Consider the following 22,245-nt stretch of genomic DNA (forward strand, 5'->3'; position numbering starts at 1 on the left):
TCTGCCCCATTTCCTTCACCACCATCTTCTATCCATCAAATTGTATGTCCCTATGATTAACACTCCTCCTGCCCACTCTCAGTCCCCTCCCCCCATACTCATATTCATTCTACAATAGTAGTCTTATATAGTACTTGTCCTTATGGGACTGAGTTAGTTCACTTAGCATAATGCTCTTTTGTCCTTCAGAGTTAGGTAGTAATTTATAAAGTCATTGTTCCTGTGTGCTGTGTAATATTCCAGCTGGTGAATATATCATAATTTTTCAATCCACTCAAATGTAATTTGATATCTGGGCTGTTTCTATGTTCTTGTGATGGTGAACAGTGCTGCTATGAACATTGGTGTACAAGTCTCCATTTGTGCCTCAGTTCTCATTCTCTTGGGGTATATTCCAAGCAGTAGAATAGGTGAGTCAGATGGAATTTCTGTGTTCAGCTTTTTGAAGAAGCATCAAACTGCTTTCCAGAGTGGTTGTATTATTTCACAGTCCCACCTAAAATGTATAAGAGTTCCTATTTCACCACATCCTCTCCAACATTTATTAACTGGTGTCCTGTTAAACTTTGCTGCTGCTACTGGAATAAGGTGGTATCTCATTGTGTCCGTGATTTGCATCTCTCTTATTGCCAGTGATCTTGAGCATTTCTTCATGTGTCTGTTGGTCATCCAAATATCATCCTCTATATAAAGTCTTTCCATGTCCTTTATCCATTTTGTCATTGGGTTATCAATCTTTTTCTTGTGGAGTTTCTGTAGAATTCTGTACACTTTTGATATTAGATCCTTGTCTGAAATGATATTGCCAAATGTTTGTTCCCAGTCAGTAGGTTTACTTTTCACTCCATTGGAAAATGTTTTTGATGCACACAAGGATTTAATCTTCAGCATGTCCCACTCATCAGTTTTATCTCCTCCAGATTTTACATTTCTGGCTGTATTTGGCAGTCTTTTTATATTGTAGACTAGGCCGTCTAAGCTTGATCACAGGTGGTCTTTTATGAACTTTATGGTTATGGGCTTTACTCCCAGGTCTCTGATATGTCTTGAGTTGATTTTTGTGTATGGTGTGAAATGTGGATACTGTTTCAGCTTTCTGCAGGTAGCAGTCCAGTTTTTCCAGCACCATTTGTTGAAAAACATTTAGACGGATTTGAAGCTGCATTAAATAGGAACAGTAGTTGGCATCCTTCAGTGTGAATTACAATAGGCAGTATCATAAAAGATGGAGAAAGGATTCATGTTACTAATGATTTAATCTTGCATGGTTCTACAGTCAACATTCTTGGCACTATCAGTTTGGAAATAAAAATTCTAGTTGCATTGGGAAAATCTGCTGTCAAAGATTTTTCCAGTGCTAAGAACAAAAATGTAAGTTTAGAGACTAAGGTATGCCTAATTCAGGCCATGGTCTTCTCAATTGCTTGCTTTGTATCTTAGAGCTGCATAATGACCAAGGGTGATGGAAGAATCAATGCCTTTGAGTTGTAGAGCTGGAGAAAAGTATTGAACATACTATGGACTGCCAAGAGAATAGGTCTTTCTTGTTGTTGTTGTTGTTGCTATGTTCGATCAAGTCACCTGCGACTCATAGCGATCCTATGTACAACAGCCCTAAATCCTGCTCTATCCTGTGTCAGTCTGTCTCTGACACACCCACCCTGATTATCCCAGTCACTGAATCAATTCAGCTCATAGAGAGTCTTCCTCTCCTGTACTGTCCCTCCAGCTTTCCAAGCATGATGTCCCTTTCCAAGGACTGGTCCCTCCTTGCAACATGTCCAGAGTATGTCAGATGAAGCTTCAGAAACTTTGCCTTCAAGGAGCCTCTCTGGGATGAACCTGTTAGTTTTCTTAGTAGTCCATGGTATATTCAATACTCTTCTCCAACACCACAGCTCAGACATCAAGGGAGGATAGATGGAGAAGAAGAAGAAGAAGAAGGTCTTTCCTAGAGAGGGAAAAATCACTTTGTTACTTGGAGGCAAGAATTTTGAAATTCTGGTCTCACATACTTTGGGCATGTCACCAAGAGGGACCAGTCCTTGAAGATGAACATCATATTTGGAAAGGCAGAGGGTCAGGGTAGAAGGGGAAGATCCTGAATGAGATGGAATGACACAGTAGCTGTGGCAGTGGGGTCATGTGTATCAGACAGTAATGTTGGCTCAGGATAGGGCAAGGTTCATAGGGTTGCTATGAGTTGTGGTTGACTTGATGGCATATAACAACAATAACAGGCTCCTTGGCCTTTATTTATCTGAAATACCCTGTCAGGTAGTGCTTCCTTTATGGGTCCTGGAGTCAAGTTAATTTGATGATACATTTTGTATACATAGTCCTTACTATGTCTTGAAGTATTGATCTATCTTTTTCAAGAATAACTATATTCCTTTCTAGTACCAACAAAGGATAAGAAATACCTGAGTAGTTTCCCATATGAAGGAGTAGCGGAATTCTCATCCTGAGATTCAGAATTCAGGGTTCATGACGTTTGGATGATGTAAAAGCTTAGTGCATTCCTAATGAGCTGGAAGTTGAGTCCAGTCAGATGCTTTGGAAGAAAGACCTGGTGATTTAGAAAATCAGAGGTCTCTGTGAGTCAGTTGACTTGACAACATATGATGAGTCTACTGGAAGAGAGATAGGAGAATGGTGAATTGAAATATGGATGAAAAACAGTAGTGGTCACTAGCATCGCTGTGGGAACATATTGAGTATTTAAAATCTGTGGAGAGCTATTTCAATTTGCCTTTCTTTGTTATACTTTTGATTTCCCTTTCCTGCCCCAACTCCTGCATTAATGAACCCACATATCACCTGCTTAGTGGGCTGTACATTTTGTGCAGCTTTGTAATGCTTTTCTTAGTTCTTTCTATATTTTACAAGAACAGATGATGACTAATGACCTAAAGTGTAGTAACCATTAAGGCATGGGAGAAACAGATTTGATAGTCTAGGATGGAAGATTACACATTTTATCACATTGCTGACTGTTTTTGAGTTCTAACGTGTACCAACGAAGCTCTGGGTTCTAATAGGTAGAGAGTGGCTCTGTCAACCCAAATGTAAGTAGTTTGAAGCCACCAGCTTTTCTGTTTAAGAGAGATGGGAAGTCTTCTCTGTGTGATTTACTGTATCTGAAAATTTGCTGGAGGGTCAGTTATGAGTCAGTTCCTACTCAGCAGCAGTGCATTGGTTATTGTGTGCTAAGTGCTGGGCTGGTGAGTTCACTTGATCTTAATCCTTGAGCTAAAAGTACAAAGCAAAACAAAAATTAAACAACTTCTCTGCACTTAATTCTGACTCATAGTGACTGTCTAACCTTGGGTTTCCAAGGCTGCAAATCTTAAAGAGAAGACTGCCTCCTTTTGTATTTCTTCTTTTGTGCATTTGGTAGATTTGAACTGTCAGAGATGTTCAAATAGGCCTTTTGATTAGCAGTGTCATGGACTATAGCATCAGTGCTCCATAGCCCATGAGTCCTTTATTGTCTCTATTTTGCAGATAAAGAAATCAAATTCCATAGAGGAATGTAAATAACTTGTTCAGAGTGATGAAGCCAGTACTGGAGGCTAAGCATTTTAGTTTCAGAATCTGTACTTTTATTCAATATATTTTACTACCTCACAGGTAAAATACATTGTGTTGTATTGACATAATTTAGACTTGTAGAAAAGGCACACAGTCTCTCTTACATCTCCTTATTCTTTCATATTTTATTAATTTCATAGATAAAAGTTACATTTAATTTTAATTTACACTTTTGTAATTATAACCAAAATGGAATATGATCATATATTATCCGTTTAGTGAATTTTTAACTAATCCTTTGCCCATTTTTACTATTGATGGTTCATTTTTTGTTCTTGATGATTTAAGTTTTCATTAAAAATTATTTTTCTATCAGTAGCCTTATAAGTAAGTTACAGCATGGTATGCAAAACTATATGAGGCTCTTTTCTTTTTTTTAAAAAACCTCTTTAGGGATAACTTTATATAGCCAGATGGTAAAACTAAATGTTTGAAAGAGTATATTGGCACTCTGTTGATTTATTAGTTTACTTTGGAAATGGATAATAGAGTTAAATAAATGGCACATAAAAGATTATTTTTATGACAGTTAACTCTAATTTGATTTTCATGGTAAGAAAACAAGCTTATGGATCAGTTAAGAGAAGGTTGTTTGTAGTAATTTATGGAAGATTTGAAGCTGTGGTAGTTTAAGAATTTTTAAAGATTTTGCTTTGTGTAAATATATATATGCACCCATAATTATACACACACATAAAATACCAGTCATGAATTCTATAAGTTACCCTAAAAATTTGCCCATTAGGTCTCTTCAGGTAACTTTTTGGACAGCAGTTTATTTTCTCTCAGAATATCTTTTGCAAATATACTATTACACATTTGAATGGAAAGAAATGTTAAAGTTTCCTTCTAGGCTTATTATAATCAAGTCTTCATCAGTCATCACTCTTCCTGTATTTTGTTCAAGAGGCTCTAATTGTCCGCATTTGGCAGGTTTAACACTTCCTGACTGAGAGGCTATTAAGGGGGAAGTATTCTCGAATAACTGTCACTGGCTTGAACAAAGAACCTTCAAACTCAATGTGTGGAGACCACTAACATTCTTAAATGACCCCTTTCAAGGATTTTTATCCCTTTAAGCTAAAATTTGGAGAATGTAGGGTCAGGGGAAACAGCAAGGTGTAATAAAGCAGTAAACCTTGATTTTTGGGGGGTAGGGTGGGAGGTATAGATTTATCTCTGACTTGAAAACAATTGTTATTTGGAAAATCTCATTAGCAGATGTGACTGCTTAGAGTTAAAAAAGACTTAAAACTGATGTTGCTTTCAGGATCTCTTTGAACTTAACAAGCACCTATTTGTGGAGCAGACTGGCTAATGAAAGGAAATTAAATTTTTCTGACAACTTCCCCTGCCAACCTCCTTATTCAGGGGATGTTATTAGGTACTGAAGACTTTTAAGGGAAGATTTTTTTTTAATAAAGAAAAACAACAACCCATAAATGAACCTTATATAAATATCCCCCTCCTATTTTAGGTGTGTGCATGATAGGAGAAATTGGGATATAGTTGTTCTCTACATTTAAAATATGTCACTTTAAAAACTACCAGATTTCACCTTATTGTTTTAAATTCTTTTCTAAACATTCAAGTACATCTAACACACTGGTAGCACAGATTTTGTCTTTCCTTATGATTTAGTTTATGTCACTAAATAATTGAAAAATAATTCACACATTTTAGAGATTTAGATTTAACATCTTTTCAACTTCCTCATTTTTGTTTGGGCAAAATATATCAGAAGTGTCCTGTATTGGGTATGTGTGAGGTAGTAAGTAGTTAATAATTGATGAAATTATTTTTTTTTTGCAAGCTAAGTTTTTGTCCTTTCTGGTGCTTAGAGCTACAAGCTATGTTTGGTAATACTTCACAGTAGCTCACCTTTACATTGATAAATTCTCTTATACTAATTTGGAAGGCATGTTCTATCCTTGATTTTTTAGAATTTTTATTTCCCTACTTTGTTCATAGATTTTAAATTTTTAATACATGTAAGAAGATAAAGCTGGCAAAGATTAACAAAGGGTAATGAAGATTACTAAGGGAGTTTCTTTCAAAAAAAACACAATTCATAATTCATATAGATGCTGGAATTTGACTTTATTTCTGGAAAAAAAATCTATTGAATTTCTTCCGAACAATAGGGAATCAACTCCCCCTGCTGACAGAATCTTAGAAAACATGACATAAATACCAGAGACAGAAACAAGCTGGCTGTGGACAAGCTTTAATGATCTGATTTATGATTCAGTATTGATTGTAAACTTCTAAATTCTGCCATTAAATTCCTGCAACTGCACCAAATCACTTGGAAATTCTGGTAGTGCTTCCTGCCAGCTCATTTCAAACTGCTTTGAGTTTCTTAATATAATAATGATGAGGTAGAATTTACATTCCACTTATGGTATTAATTTTACATTTCTCTGAATGAAAAGGGTTAGAAGGTTGTAAAATTGAACATTAAATGAATCTGAGGAGACAGTAGTGCAATATATGACTGCCCTAAAGACATTGTGCAATGGCTGATGGGATTAATGTTGGGTCTCATTTCCTGCTTTTACAGGATGCAGATGAAGCTGTCAGAATTGCAAGGGAAATTGGTGAGTTCTTAAATTAAGCTTAGTAGTGTTTCAGCAGATATGCTTGACTAAACATTTTCCTATGGAGCAAATAATATTTTAATAGCTTTGAGGTTCTGATGACTTATACTTTATAGAAGGATTTATCAACTGAATTATCATACTCTTATTAAAGTAGACTTTAAAGGGTGATTTGACTTATAACTTTTCTAAGATGAAATCACTGACAAAAGAATGAATTGTTTTTAGATTTCTTGAATGTAATGTCAATTTATATGTACATAGTTAAATGTAGCCTCTTAAACAAGTTAAGGTCCTATGTGGTTAAAATGAAAATATATTTGACAGGGTTCTCTTTGTTTTCATCTTTTAAGTATCAATTTAATAATGTTACTAGGAAAGAGAAAAATAGAATATGCAACATTAGAACCTAATTTTCTAAACTGGAATAAAAAAAATAAACTGAAGGGTATGGTAATGACTACTTCTGTTGAGCAGTTTTAAGTATACTTGTGCTAGAGCAATTCTTCCCAATTTATAATTACAAAGATATTTCTCAGGCTCATGACAACTACAGGCCATAGTGGCACAGTATTTAAGCGCTCGGCTGCTAATGGACAATTTGATCCAGCCACTCGGAGAAAAATGATGTTGCTGTCAGCTTCCTTAAAGACTTACAGATTTAGAAAGGCAAAGGGACTGGTTCACTCTGTCCTGTGGAGTCGGTATCAGTTCCAGTTGGACTTGGTGGCCATGAGTTTCATGATGACTTTATTTGCAATATCTTCCTTCTGATTAAGAAAAAATGCATACTGTTATGGATTAGTATTGCTATGAAGTAGATTTATATTTTATTAATCAAATAAAATGCTTTTTTATTTGATGCACAGCTTTAAATGGGTATCAAAAGTACTTTTCTTACATATTTGTAGATGTTATGACAGTGCTTAGTGACCATAAATTCATAGCGTCTTATTAGCTTCGTGAGAGTCATAGGTCCAATCTTTACAGCATCCCACATTACCACTTCTTGAGTCTGTTTTCTCTTTTTGCATTGTTTGTTTAGAATTATTACATGCATTTAGAGACCATTTGATTTGGCGGAGTTTACATAGTTGTAATACGAAATGATGACTTGCATCAATGAATATTTTCCTTGTAGTATAGTAGGCTATACAACAAGGAAAATATTCATTGATGCAAGTCACCATTCAGTGACTGGGGTAATCGGGATGGGTGTGTCAGAGGCAATGAGATTGGCACAGGATAGAGCAGGGTTTAGGGCTGTTGTACATAGGGTCGCTATGAGTCGCAAACGACTTGACGGCACATAACAACAACAACAACAACAACATAGTAGGCTAGCTCAGCTCTTTGTCTTGTTGCATCCCTGTTTCTAGTCAGTTGCATCTGACTAGATTATTTGTGTTTGCCTATTGTTTTGTGTGGTGTGTGTGTGTGTGTGTGTGTGTTTCAAATGATTCTTTTATTGATATCTCCTCCCAAAGCCTCACAAAAACTTAAGTTAAAAAAAACTCACTCAAATCCATTGCTATTAAGCTAGTTCTAACCCACAGTGACCCAATAGGATTAAGTAGAACTACCCCATAGTGTTTCCAAGATTATAATCTTTAAGGAGGTCAAGTGCCATTTCTTTCTGCACAGCAGACTTTTCAATAGTAGACAAGTGCTTACTGTACCACCAGAACTCTGTTGATATGTTGTTGCTATATACTTTTATATACTTCTCGGTTGCTTAAATATCTGAGGAGACTGCCCATCTTTCTCCTGTAGAATAGCTGATGAATTCAAACCACATTCATTTGGAATAGTAGGGCAAATTCTTACCGTTAGGCTATTAGAGTTTCTTCCTTATTGATAAGGTCCTGGATATAAGAAAAGCCTTTAGAGAATTTTATTTATATAGCAGTATTTGGCCTCATTTACAATTATTCCATTATCATCAACATTTTTAAAAATTAAGTAATTTTATAGGAGGACATATTAGATTGGACATGATAGATTAGGACATGGAACTCATTGTGATTGAATTAATATTCAATTTAAAACTTCTTGTCTTTTACTATTGTCATTCCTCTCAATCTCAGAAACATGCACTGGCTTTTTTAGCGAGTATCTAGTGCTTCTCTGACAAATATACCAGAAACAGAAGTTTATCATTTCACAGTTTGAGAGACAGAAGTCTGAATTCAAGGCACTAACTCAAGGTGAAAGCTTTCTGTGTGCTGGGGAAGGTCTTTGTATCCTTTCAATATCTGTGGTTTCTGCATCCCTTGGAAATCTCTGCATGTCTTGGCATTAATCTTCCCTTGTTTCTAGGAAGTTTTCAGCACAAAGATCCCAGATCCAAAGGACACATTCCATTTTCTGCCTTTCTTTTCTTGGTGATGTTGAGGTCCTCATCTCTGCTAACTTCTCTCTCCTTTATTGCTTTTAAGAGAAAAGGTGGGACAGATCATACACTAGAGTAATAACTTCCTTTATACTGGATCAAGCCTATGACCTTGGAAAGCATATTCCAACCTAATCCTCTTACAACTGACTGGCTTATCACATCACATAAAATCATAAGGATGGTCATATAATTATATAATTGTCAAACCATTGAAACACATGATCTAGACAAGTTCATAAACACTTTTGGGGACACAGTTAAATACATGACATGGGGAGATTTCGAAAATGGTTTGCATTTTTTTGTAAACATATACTATTACATTTTACAATCCTTCTTTCTAGTTCAAGTTTGTTATTATTATTGTTGCTGTTATATGCTGTCCAATTGCCTATGACTCATAGTGACCCTGTGTATAATCGCTCTGCTCTATCTTGAGCCAGTCTCACGTACTTTGGCATACCTACCTTCATTTCCCCAGTGACTGTGTCAATCCATCTCTTCTGGGGTCTGCCTCTCCTACGCTGCCCCTCCACCCTTCTGATCATGATGTCCTTCTTCAAGGACTGGTCTCTCTTGGCCACGTGTCCAGAGCATGTGAGACAGAGTTTCAGAATCCTAGCCTCTAAGGAGAAATTTGGTTTCACTCTCTCCAAGAGAAACCTGTTTGTTCTCTTGGCAGTCCATGCTATATTCAAGACTCTTCTCCAGCATCACAACTCAATGGCATGATGATTCTTCTCCCATCCTTATCCAACTCTCTGATGCATAGCAAGTAATTGTGAAGACCATGGCCTGGATCAGGTGCGCCTTGGTCTCTAGACTGACATCATTGCTTTATAGTACTCTGGAGAGGTCCCTGAAAGCAGATTTTTCCCATTGCAATTCGTCTTTTTATTTCCTCACTGTTAGCGCTGAGAGTATTGATTGGAGAGTATTGATTGTGGAGCTGAGCAAGGTAAAATTGTTAACATCCTTCCTCAATTTCTTCTCCATCTAACATGGTGCTGCCAGTTGGCCCACTGGTGAGAATATTTGTCTTCTTGATATTGAGTTTAAATCTGTATTGAAGACTGCAGTCCTTGACCTTCTACAGCAAGTGCTTCAGATCCTCCTCAGTTTTAGCAAGCAGGGTTGTGTTATCTGCGTATCACAGGTTGTTGATGAGTCTTCCTCCAATCTTGATGCCATATTCCTCCTCATAAAATGCAGCCTCCTGAATGATTTGTTCTGCATATAGATTGAAAAGGTATGCAGACAGGACTCATTCCTGACACATCCTTTTCCCGGTTTTGAATCATGCTGTTTTTCCTTGCTCTGTTCTGAAGACTGCTTCCTGGTCCAAGTATAGGTTTGGCTTGAGCAAAATCAAGTGTTCTGGGATTCCCATTTTCCTCAAGGTTAGCCGCAGTTTGTTGTGATCGACACAGTCAAATATCTTTGCATAGTCAATGAAACAAAGATAGATAGTCCTCTGGTACTTTGCCAAGCTCTATCTGACATTGACAATAATGTTTCTAATGCCATGACCTCTTCTAAACCCAGCTTGTATTTCTGATATTTCTCGGTCGATGTTCTGTTCCAGTTTGCATAAGCTTCAGCAGAATTTAGCTTGCATGTGATATAGGTGATATTGTTTGTTAATTTCCACACTCTATTAGGTCACCTTTTTTTTTTTTTTTTTTTTTAAGGGAATGGGAACAAATCTGGATCTCTTCCAGTCAGTTGGTCAGGTAGTTGTCTTCCAGATTTTTTGGTACAACCTTGTGAGCATATCCAGGGCTGTATCTGAGTGTCACTATCATTCAAATATATACATAAACAACATGAGTCAAAGATGCAAAATAGATGATTTCTACCAACTTTTGAAATCAGAAGCCAATCAGACATGCAACCAAGATGCATGAACAACAATGGGTGACTGGATTGCAGAAGTTGGGAATAGGGAAGTAGTTGGAAAACATGGACTTGGTGACAGAAATGAAGCTAGTGATAGAATGATAGAATTCTGCACAATGATTTATTCATTACAAATACTTTTTGTGAGAAACATAAACACAGTCTAATCACATGGATTTCGCCTGATGGTATGCACAGGAATCAGTTCAGTGACATCTGTGGAAAGGTTCGTTGGAGAAGCTCAATATCAACAATGAAAACTAGTCCAGTGCTGACTGTGGAGCAGACCATCAGCTACTCATATGCAACTTACAAACTAAAGCTAAAGAAAGTTATGTCAAATCCCCAGAAATCAATATTTGACCTTGAGTCTATCCCACCTGAATTTAAAATCATCTCAGGAACAGATTTGAGGCCTTGAATCCTGATAACAAAAAGCAGATGAGCTGTGGGAGGATATCAAGAATATCATCCATGAAGAATGCAAAGAAAAAGGAGGAAGAAAAGATCAAGATGGATGTCTTCTGAAGAAAATCTTAAATATTGCACTGGAGTGCCAGAAAGCCAAAGCAGGAAGTTAAGGTGCTGAACAGAAGATTTCAAAGGGCAGTGCAGGAAGACAAAGCATAAGACTATAATGAAATATGCAAAGAGCTGGAGACAGAAAATCAAAAGGGCCATACTTTCTTGGCATTTCTTAAGCTGAGGGAACAAAAGAACAAATTTAAGCCTCAAGTTGCAGGACGCTATCGGCATAATAGTAAATGATCCAGGAAACATTGAGAAAGATGGAAGGAGTACACAGAGGCACTGTACCAAAAGGAATTGGCTGACAGAAGAATTTAATGATCAAGGGGCAATGGCGATGAAGGAGGAAGTTCAGGCTGTGTTGGAGTTCAAGTTTGGATATTATTAATATCATAGAAGTTGTATTGTCTGTCTTTCATAGACCAGGCCATTAAAAAAAACCCCAAAAAACCTACAATCCCAAAAAACTCTTTAGATCACAAAGGTTCTATTTATAACCATTTGGGATGGTGTGTGGTTAGGGTTAGGGTCAAGAATGGACAAGGTTTTGTTCCATTGTGTCTGGTGTACACTGAATTGCCATTAGTTCAGCATTCAGTCCATGGCAGTTGAGAACAGTGGCATAGAATAAATAAAAAGAACAAATTATTTGGAGTAATTTAGAGAAATATAAAAGTATTATAAAATACAGAATTAATTTGGTATGCATCAGATAGTTGGACAATGACTAGGGAGGATAGAAGGAGAATTGATGCCTTTGAGCTGTGGTGCTGGAGAAAAGTATTGAGGGTACCATGGACTGCTAGGAAAACAAAGAGATTCATTCTAGAGAGGGTTAAACCGGGCGGCTCCTTGGAGGCAAGGATTCTGAGGCTTCGTCTAACATATTTTGGACATGTTGTAAGGAGGGACCGGTCCTTGGAGAGGGATATCATGCTTGGGAGGGTGGAGGGACGGCGCAGGAGGGGAAGACCCTCTATGAGGTGGATTGATTCAGTGATTGGGGTAATTGGGATGGGTGTGTTGGAGGCAGTGTGGTTGGCACAGGACAGAGCAGAGTTTAGGGCTATTGTACATAGGGTTGCTGTGAGTCCGCAAGCTACTTGACTGCACATAACAAGAACAACATTTTGAATTATGAAGCTTTAATTTGTGAGTATTTCCTTTATTTAAATGACGGGAATCAGTTTGCTTTACTTGGCTTCAAAGCTTTTTTCTACCTTTAAAGAAACCTGTATTCTTAAAAATAGTAATTATGAGAAAAGCAGACCATTTTCATCCTTTTCCTTTATTATCTTAGTGTTTTAATTCTGTGCTTGCTTCTTTTTCTACTACTGCAGTTTCCTAATTCATTCTCTTGGATGAAGGTATTTGGACATATTCTTTGTAACTTCTTACTGTCTTTTAATCCTTACCCAGTTGTTTCTTCTTGTTTGTGAAATAAATGAGTATAATCTTGGCTGTTAAATTATGAGTACTAAGGGAATTTTTTGGTACTCAAGGAAAAGGAAAGCTTTTGTTTTTAGTTAAATTAAGCATAATTAAGCATAATATAAGTAAAATTCATCAGCTTTTAGAAAATTTCTGGAATTTCTTTGAAAACCTCTTTACATCATGGTAAGCTTGCATTACATTAAAGTAGATTTTTCCTCCCCAGGGTCAAAAGTACTTAGTACCCAATTAATTCTTCATTTTGTGTCTTTCTTACCATCATAAATAGTGCCAGAATTAAATGTAGTTTTAAAATTATTTAATCTTTCACACTCATAAGCCTACTTTTCCCATTTCAGTGAATGTCACTCTGTTCACTAGTTGGATAGGTTACCTGGGACTTGGATGCTTCTTGTGAATTTGTCAAGAAATACCGTCAGCTCTTTGTTCGCAATAACACATGTGAGACTGCTAACTGAAAGAGAGTTCATGTACACCAGACATTGGGAGAAGATGACCAGTCTCCTTCCATAGACATTTACAGCTTTGGAAGCCACATGGAGGGTCACTGTAAGTCGGAATGGATTTGGCCACAGTAATCTTCACTAAAGGAGTAAACCCGGCATGTGCTTCTTGGGAGGAAGATGTAGAATTCAGATTCCTTTAAGATTTACAGCCTTGGAAGGTCTATAGGGTAGCTCTTCTCTGCCCTACAGGGTTGTAATGAGTCAGAATAGATTCAGAATGGCTTTGGTTTGGATGTTTTTGTTTTCGTTATTGCCAGTATCCTCTAAACTATCAATATATCTTCCTGGGCTTATTGCTGTAGTCTCTTTATTTCTATTCTTAAACAGTTCCAAACCATTTTCGTATGTCAGGCAATGTAATGTGTTTAAAACAAAGGTAATGACACATTCTTTCCTAATTCCATGCCTGCTTCACACCACCAAAATGACTCTAAGTAACACAGCAGCACTTCAATAAATCGTCTCTGGTTGTTTGACCTCTGTCTGTTTCTTCAGTCTCCTCTTACACTGTTCCCTTTCTTGTTTTTTAAACTCCAGTCATATTGACTTTTTGAGTACATCAAACTTGCTACTACTTCAGAGTATTTGAAAATGTTTTTTTGGGGGCAGGGCAATTAAGGGGTTTGGAAAAAACTCTTATAGCTTCACCTGTATGTCGTTTTGTAAACTTTCATATCTTAGCTTAAAAGCTATGACTCCAAGAGTCATTGTCTTTAACAACATATTCTACATCTTTGTAGATCACTCAGCTTTCACATGGAAGGAGATTACTCATCAATTAGCAAATAGGGCCACCAATTTTAATGTCAAGTTCTGGAATTAACCCTAAAGTTGCTCCTTACCAGTCAAACTGTGATTTCTCAAAAGTGCTGTTTCTAACAATACTTTATCACCTCTGATGAGGCAGTAACTCACAAAGGCCTTGTCTTTAAGGCTAGAATTAAGATCAAAGAGTAGTCATGTATTCATACTATCCTGGTTCCCTAAGATATAAAACAAAAGGATTTTATCATTCAAATAGGTGGTTTTGTTCCCTGACTGAATATTGTTGCTGTTATGCAGAGTCAGAACTGAGGCCTAGCTGACCGTAGGTTTTCAGAGGCTGTAAATCACATGAGAGGAGAGTGCCCATTTTTTTCCCACAGAGCACCTGGTGGATTCAAACCATGTGCCTATGGGTTGGTAGCTCAACTCTACTACTAAGCCACCAGAACTTCCTTGTTGAATGTTTTTTTTTAAAAGATACCATACTTGATCCCTGACCCAGAAAAATTAAATTAGCATCTAGGGGAGAGTTTTAGTAATCTGAAAAAAATTCTCCAAGATATACTAATATATAGCCAGTATCATGAATGATTGATTTAGCCCTGTGCTTCTCAAGCTTTAAGGAAGGAAATTACTTGAGCTCTTGTTAAACTACAGTGAATGTAAGATTATGCCTTCATGCTCCCCAATCCAAACCCCTCTGCATTAAGTCAACTCGGAGCCATATTAACCCTGTCGGTCAGAGTAAACTGTCCCACTGGGTTTCCACGGCTGTATATCTTTACCGAAACAGATTACCCCACTTTTTTCTGTGGAGCACCTGATGAGTTTGAACTGCTGACTTATCAGTTAACATGTGTGCTGCTGAGTGAGAACCAACACACAGCTACCCCGCTAACCCCCCCCCCTCCCCTGGCAGGTTTTCAGAGACAGTAAATCCCATGGAGTGGTAGTTGATTTGAACTGCATGCCTTTAGAATTGCAGAGCAGCTTCTTACCTCTAGGCCACCAGAGCTTAGGGGATTTTTAGAATTAGAAGAAGGGATGCCAATTCTACAAACCACATTTTAAATTATAAAGAATTAACTAGTTCTTCATAAACATTGTTTTTCACACCAGATCTTTCCCATTTACTTTGCCCACCTCTCCTTCCACCCATCAAATTGTGAGACCCTAAGATTAACCACTCCCACCACCACAACCCCCACTCATCCTCACCCCCCTGCTCTCACCCTCCTCCCTTGGATCCTCATACTTATTCTACACTAATGGTGTTATACAGTATTTATCGATATGAGACTGAGTTCATTAGCATAATCCTCTCCAATCCCTTCCAAGTTAGGTAGTGATTTACAAAATCATTGCTACCACGGCAATAAATCTTCATGGAAGAAACTGCCCAACTTTCTCCTAGAGAATACCTGGTAGATTCAAACTGCTGACCTTAGCATGGTAAGGAGTTTAAAATCACTTTGTTAAACTGTAAATTCTCATTATGTATATCTGTGGTAGATATACAATTCTCTTCAAGAGGTTCAACTAAAATAAACCAGTTCAAGGCCCTGATGTCAAACAAAGCAACATGTTACATCAGCCTAAACACAGCTACAAATGTGAATCCAGCCATGTTTTATGAAGCTGGACATTTAAAACAAATTGGTAAATATGTAAGTAAAAAAATATCTATTTTTTGGGGGGGAAGTAGTTACTTTCCATAAAAATGTATTAAGTTAACATGTAATAATTTATTATTTTTAAATTAACTAAATAGCATTTAAAAATTTTGTATTTTACTTTCTAATACAATACATACTTTGATAGGTATAACTCACATAAACAAAACTGACTTGGGTCTTCAATAATTTTTTTGAACAAAAAAGGTTCCTGTGGCCAGTCTTTTGAGAACTGCTGCTTAAGCTGAGTTTAAACTCTCTAATTCTAGCCCTTCACTTTACAGATGAAGACTCTGAGACCAGAGAGGGCAGGGACTTGCCCACAGTCACAGGGCATCAGTAACTAGTTTTCCAGGTCTCTTGATTTCAAGATTAATTCACTTTGTCCCAGCGCTTCTCTGACTGGTGATGTGGTGAATGAGCAAGAAGAGCCACCAGCCTTACCTGACGTAGCTGGAAAGAATGTAGACTTTGGAAGTTTTTCTCCTTATTAACAGCAGGATTTCAGTTACTGCTTCTATTTCTACAGCACTTTTGTCATAATTATTCATTGCACAGCTTTCAGATGCTTAGCAAGTGATTGAAAAGACCATAGCCTGAATCAGGTGCATCGTAGTCTTCAAACTGAAATCATTGCTGTTCAGTAATTTGGAGCAGTCCCTTTACTACGCGCTTTGCCCATTGTAATATAGCTCCTGATTTCCTACTGCTAGTACCAAGGGTGTTGATTGGGAAGCCATTGATAGTTTCAGTATTTTCTCCATCTGTCATGATATTGCCTATTGGTCCAGTGGTGAGAATTTTTATTTTCTTGGTGTTAAAGTGCAGTTCCATACTGAAGGCTCTCTGTGGTCTTTGTTCCATTTTGACTCATAATGATTCATATAACATAGTAAATCTGCCCCATATACCTTTCTAAACTGTTTGCTTTACAGGGGTTGATCATTAGGTCTTTTGCCAGAAGAAGTACTGATGGATTTGAACACTTAGCCATTGTGCGCTCAGGGATCCTTTGTTAATGACTTTTAGCTTGGAAGCAAGGATGGTGAAGCATTGCTTCACATATTTTATCCATGTTGTTAGGAGGGGCCATCCCTTGTTAAAAAACATATTGCTTAGAAAGGTGAAGGGTAAGCAAAAGAGAGGAATACTGTCAAGATGAATTAATGCAGTGACTGTAACTATGGGCTCAAGTATATCAGATGTGATGAGAATGAAACACAATAGGGTAAGCAACTTGTTGTTTATAGATCTCTGGGAGTAGTCATTGGCTCAGAATAACCTAACAATAATAACAACAACTAGCTATCAGTTTTAGCCAACAACTAGGTTACTTAATACTCATTACAACATTAGTAACAAAAGCTTTGTATATAGGGAATTGCTCTTTTTACTCAGTGTTTGTGTGTGTCTTTGGTAGCTGGAATCCACCAATGACTCCATAGGAGAAAAGGTGGGTGATCTCCTCTTATTGCGATTTACAGCTTCAGAAACCCCACAGCATGTTGTTATGAGTCAGTGTTCATTACTGTGAATTAACAGAAAATCTTACTAGAAGACTTTAAAATTAGGGAACTCTGATGGCCTAGTGGTAAGGAGCTATGCTGCCTGAAGGCATAGGGTTCAAATCTACCAGCTTCTCCATAAGAGAAAGATGGACAGTCTCCTTATGTGCGATTTAGTGCCTCTGAAAACCTTCCTGAGGGTCAGCTATTGGTTAAAGATACATAACAACAACAACAACGATTCAAATATATGAGAATCTTTTCCTGGCTCTTTATTTCATTGGCATTTGTCAGTGACTAACATTTATTCATCTCTAAAATAGTGTCTTTGGTATACTTCTTTGTGCTTAGGACATTTTTCACATATTATGTATGACTTGATAGTTAAGAATGTCTTCTAGAAACGTAATACAACGTGATTATAATCTGTTGTTGTTGTTATGTGCTATCGAGTTGCTTACAACTCATAGCGACCTTATGTACAACAGCCCTAAACTCTTCTCTGTCCTGTGCCATTCGCACTGTCTCTGACTCTCCCATCCCAATTATCCCAGTCACTGAATCAGTCCACCTCATAGAGAGCCTTCCCCTCCTGCGCCGTCCCTCTACCCTCCCAAGCATGATGTCCTTCTCCAAGGACCGGTCTATCCTCACAACGTGTCCAAAGTATATTAGACGAAGTCTCAGAATCCTTGCCTCCAAGGAGCCACCCGGTTTAACCCTCTCCAGGACGAATCTGTTTGTTTTCCTAGCAGTCCATGGTACCCTCAATACTCTTCTCCAGCACAACAGCTCAAAGGCATCAATTCTCCTTCTATCCTCCTTGTTCACTGTCCAACTCTCTGATGCATAACAAGTGATTGTGAAGACCATGGCCTGTATCAAATGCACCTTAGTCTCCAGAGAGACACCATTGCTCTTCAGTACTTTGGAGAGGTCCCTAACAGCAGACTTTCCCATGGCAATACGCCTTTTAATTTCCTGGCTGCTGGTGCCAAGAGTGTTGACTGTGGAGCCAAGCAAACTAAAGCTGTGAACAATCTCAAGCTCTTCACCATCCTTCCTTATGCTGCCAATTGTTCCAGTGGTGAGAATCTTTGTCTTCTTGACATTGAGTGTCAATCCATATTGGAGGCTGCAGTCCTTGACCCTCTAATCTACCTTATTTATAACTTTGAACTTTGCTGATTTATTTAAAAATTTGCTTTTCAGTAGAAGATATATTTAATATGACTGGAAAATTTAATTTAAAATGCCCAAGGAAAAGTAATGAAAAAATTGCTGCTAATGTGGATTTTTAAAGTTCATGAAAATGTGAGGTGTTGATTCTGCCTTGTTTTTTTTTTTAATTACTATTAGTGTACTATGGTAAGTTGAAGTCAGAGTAGGGTTTAAAAAATACTTAACCCCAATCTGATAATAAATAAGCATTCTTCAAACTAAGAGATATTTTACAAAACAAATGCTCTGAGCTTCTTGAAAATATCAGTGTTATGAAAGATATTTATTGATAAATAAAATAACTGAATTGAAAGCAAAACCAAAAAGGGATGTAAATTATTTTACATTAAAAGACCTGCTAATGAGTCCTTCAGTGCACATAGTAGTTCTCAAGTACAAGGTCCTTTCTAGGTTTCTTATTTTCGCTTTTAGTGAGTACAAGGCTAGCCTGTTTCTTGAAATATTATTAATTTTTGTTTATTTTAATAATTTCTATAGAAAATCAAGGCCTTGGAGCTAGTTTTAAAATTTTTTTAAACAAAACTTAACATTTTTATTATATTTAAAAATTTTTTTTATATTTTTTTTTCTCCCTACTAGTTTATTTACAAAATTTGAATACAAATTCAGACAAATTCTTCCATGAGAGCACTTTCTCTCTCTCACTCTCTCTCTCTCAGATGGCAGAACAGGTGCTTGAAGCACGTGCTGTTTATGTGTCTCGGTACCATTTGTCCATTACCCATTGCAGAAGCAGTTTTCAGAAAACTTGTCACTGATCAAAACTTTTCAGATAAGTGGAGGATAGACAGTACAGTAACATCTAACTATGAAATAGGAAACCCTCCTAATTATCAAGGACAAAATTGCATGAAGAAGCCTGGTATTCCTATGAATCACATTGCCTGGCAGGTTACCAAAGAAGACTTTGCCATATTTGATTACATAGTATGTATGGATGAAAGCAATTTGAGAGATTTGAATAGAAAAGGTAATCAAGTTTAAAAACTGCAAAGCTGAAATTGAACTACTTGGAAGCAGTGATCCACAAAAACAACTTATTGAAGATCCCTATTATGAGAAGGACTATAACTTTGATACTGTATACTAGCAGTGTGTTGGGTGCTGCAAAGCCTTTTTGGAGAAGGGTCATTAATGCTGCATCCATTCGTTACTAAAAGCCAACCAAGATGAATACCTTTCCAGTGTTGCTGTACGTCTTTTAAATTAGTGGATATGTTAAAGTGTAAGAATGTTCCATAGCTCCAGGCCATAAGTATTTGCTCAGGTAATTTCCTATTTCTTACCTTAAGAAATAAATGTGGATGGGAATCAATTGTGATTAAAAGAAAATAAATAAAAATCTTTTCTTCAGACTCTTTATCGGGATACATCTTATGTTTTTAGATCAGTTAACCTTCCACTTTCCCCTCATTACAGACGAATAGTAGAACAGCAAAATAGATAGTTTTTCTTGTGTTTTGCAGCAAGTTCATTTTCTGGTGTTTGGCAGGTGGTAACTTAATGACTGCCATCACTCTGATTTGCTCAATTATAAACTTAATCTCTCAGTTCTTTGAAACTTTTCAATAGCCTACTCTACCTCTCTAGTAAGTTACATGAGTAAGTGAATGAAGAACAAGTATCCTTCTTTTCCTGTGCTACCCCTCATCTTTCTGCCACATGGCATTTTCATGAAAAACAGCCCTGCCATAGGAATTCAGTCTAGATGAGCTATAGGTCAGTTTGCACACACTCATAGTATACACTTGTATGTTAAGAGTAGGAATTTAGGAAATCTTTAGCATCCATGATAACTCTTAAGTTTTGTCTATTTCGTAAGAAAGTCCATTTCTTTACTCTTTCTTGAACTACTTTGCCTCTGAAAATTGAATTCTGTCAAAGACTGTATGCTATTTAATTCTATGGTTAATTTGACTGACATGTTTTTCATTATATGCCCATATAATGCAAATGTCAAATATATATTGACTTAGGTGGGAAAAAGAATTTTAAAAGTTAAATAAAGAGAGTCTTGTTATGCTAAATTCTGCTAAGTTCTTAAATACTGAATAATTAATAAATCCTTATGAGTGTTTAATTTGTTTATTGGAGAATATAGGCAATTTCTGTGTACTTTGAGATACTGTAATAATCATATTCGTTTGAATTCATATCAGAAATTATTATTTTCAGGATAAAATGGGAAATAGAAAATTAACAGATTAAAAAAAAAGAATGTGAGAGTCATACCTTTTCTTTTATCCATTAAATACTTTGTATTTTAAAAAGCTCCATCACCTATTTAAAACAAACAAAACCTCATTACCATTGAATTAGAACTGAGACTCATCTCTGAGCTGCCATCGGGCTGTCCAGAGTCTTTTTCTCAGTCCGTTGGCACTCGGAAGTTCAAGTCATAGTAATCTCCCACCTGGACCACTGCAGAAATCCCCTCAAGTCATATTTCCTTCTGGTTTCTTTCTTTCTTTTATTGTTCGTCCGCTGCCTAACAACCAATGTGGTCTTAAAACATGTACTATTCTAGGCCATTTCTCCTCCCTATATAACAGTTTACAACTTGTTCTTTTTGTCAGGAATAGTCCTCTTTGATTTCAGAGTGCTGGCTTTATCATGTCATTAATGTCTTAGTTTAAATACCAGCTTTTGCAGAGATCTTTAGAAAAGTATTTCAAGAAAAGCATTTACCTAAAGTAATCTTACATCACTCTCTATCAGATTCTGCTTTTATTTTTATTATAGTGCTTATAACAACCTTACATTTTATATGAATGATTGTTGTTTCCATGCATCTAAAAGTTGGATAGTGAATACGGATGCTAGATGAAGACTTGATGCTCTGGAGAAGAATGCTCAATGTCCCATGAACTGCCGAAAGAACAAACAAATCTGTCTTGGAGAAATGCAACCAAGGTGCTCTTTAGAGGCAAGGATGGTGGAACTTCATCTCGTATACTGTGGTGTTTTATCAGGAGTCCTTGGAAAAACCATTAGAATGAGAAAGATAGAAGGTCATGGAAAAAGAGGAAATCCTCAAGGAGATATATTGACATAGTGGCTTGAACATATCAGAGATGATGAGGATGGTGCAAGATAGGGCAGGGTTCAGATTGGTTGGTCATCTGTTACCACTAAATCAAAGTTGACTTGATGGCATCTAACAATAACCACACACACAGTCACTTGCATGTGTGCTTAACACATACATGCATGCATGCATGCATACATACATACATACATACTCACTCATATTAATTTCTGTCTAGTTAGAGCTGAGTCATAGCTGACCTTCCAGAAGGTTTCTGAGGCTATAAATCACATGGAAGGAGATGACACATCTTTTCTCCTGAAACAACTGGTATATTTGAACCACTCAAGAGGTGAGGCCTTTGAACCTAGCTCCCTGTGAACTCCACCATAGAGCTTCCTTGTGCATACATAGGTGTGTTTTCTCCACTGGAGTGTAAACTCCCTGAGAATAGGGGATTTTATCAATTATTCATCTTGATCACAAAATAAGAGCAGTGTTTTGTACTCAGGATTGATGAATGAAATTTTTGTGGTAAAATTAGAAAGAATTGCTGTTGATAAGGTGGCAAGCAAGACACACTGATTGCAGTAAAGGCTTTTATTTCATTTTGGTCAGGAAACCAGAGAAGATACACTGTCCAGAAGTAGTAAAGCACATGGTTAGCTGTGAAGAAGATAGAAGAGATAATGTTTTAATATTTTGATAAACTGTCTGCATGCTCTTAAATATTTTACTTCATTAAATACAAGAGGAAGAAAATTCTCTTTTTGAAAGATTCATGCTTCTCTTTATTTATGCAGAAAGAAAGACGGGAGACTTTCTCCATGTGGAGTTGGAACATTAGTAAAAGAGTGACATTTATCTCTGAGTTTAGGAGGGTGAGTTTTAGCAGTAGTAGAAGGCCTTGAATGACAGGACCATGAAAATAGGCCTTGATAAAGGTGCTAACACTCTCCTTTTAAGCTGTCTCCTCCTACTAGGAGAGTCACCTCATTTTTTTTTTACATTTTTTTGTTATTATTATTAATTTCAATTAACATGTACAGAGATTTTGG

General features: G+C 36.9%; 1 protein-coding gene and 1 pseudogene across 3 annotated transcripts in view; both read left to right on the plus strand.

Annotated features, from left to right (window-relative positions):
• The window catches only part of PCCA (propionyl CoA carboxylase, alpha polypeptide), a 577,332-nt gene that overhangs the window by 239,729 nt on the left and 315,358 nt on the right, over positions 1-22,245 (plus strand). For all 3 annotated transcript variants that reach the window (XM_006879382.1, XM_006879384.1, XM_006879383.1), the window contains one exon: positions 6,158-6,194. In XM_006879382.1, coding sequence (XP_006879444.1) covers positions 6,158-6,194 — 37 coding nt within the window. The remainder of the gene's footprint in view (positions 1-6,157; positions 6,195-22,245) is intronic.
• LOC102865434 lies at positions 6,738-19,294 on the plus strand (annotated as a pseudogene).

The sequence above is a fragment of the Elephantulus edwardii genome, unplaced genomic scaffold (genome assembly GCF_000299155.1).
Source record: "Elephantulus edwardii isolate Elephantulus edwardi_28Jun2011 unplaced genomic scaffold, EleEdw1.0 scaffold00003, whole genome shotgun sequence".
Lineage (NCBI taxonomy): Eukaryota > Metazoa > Chordata > Mammalia > Macroscelidea > Macroscelididae > Elephantulus > Elephantulus edwardii.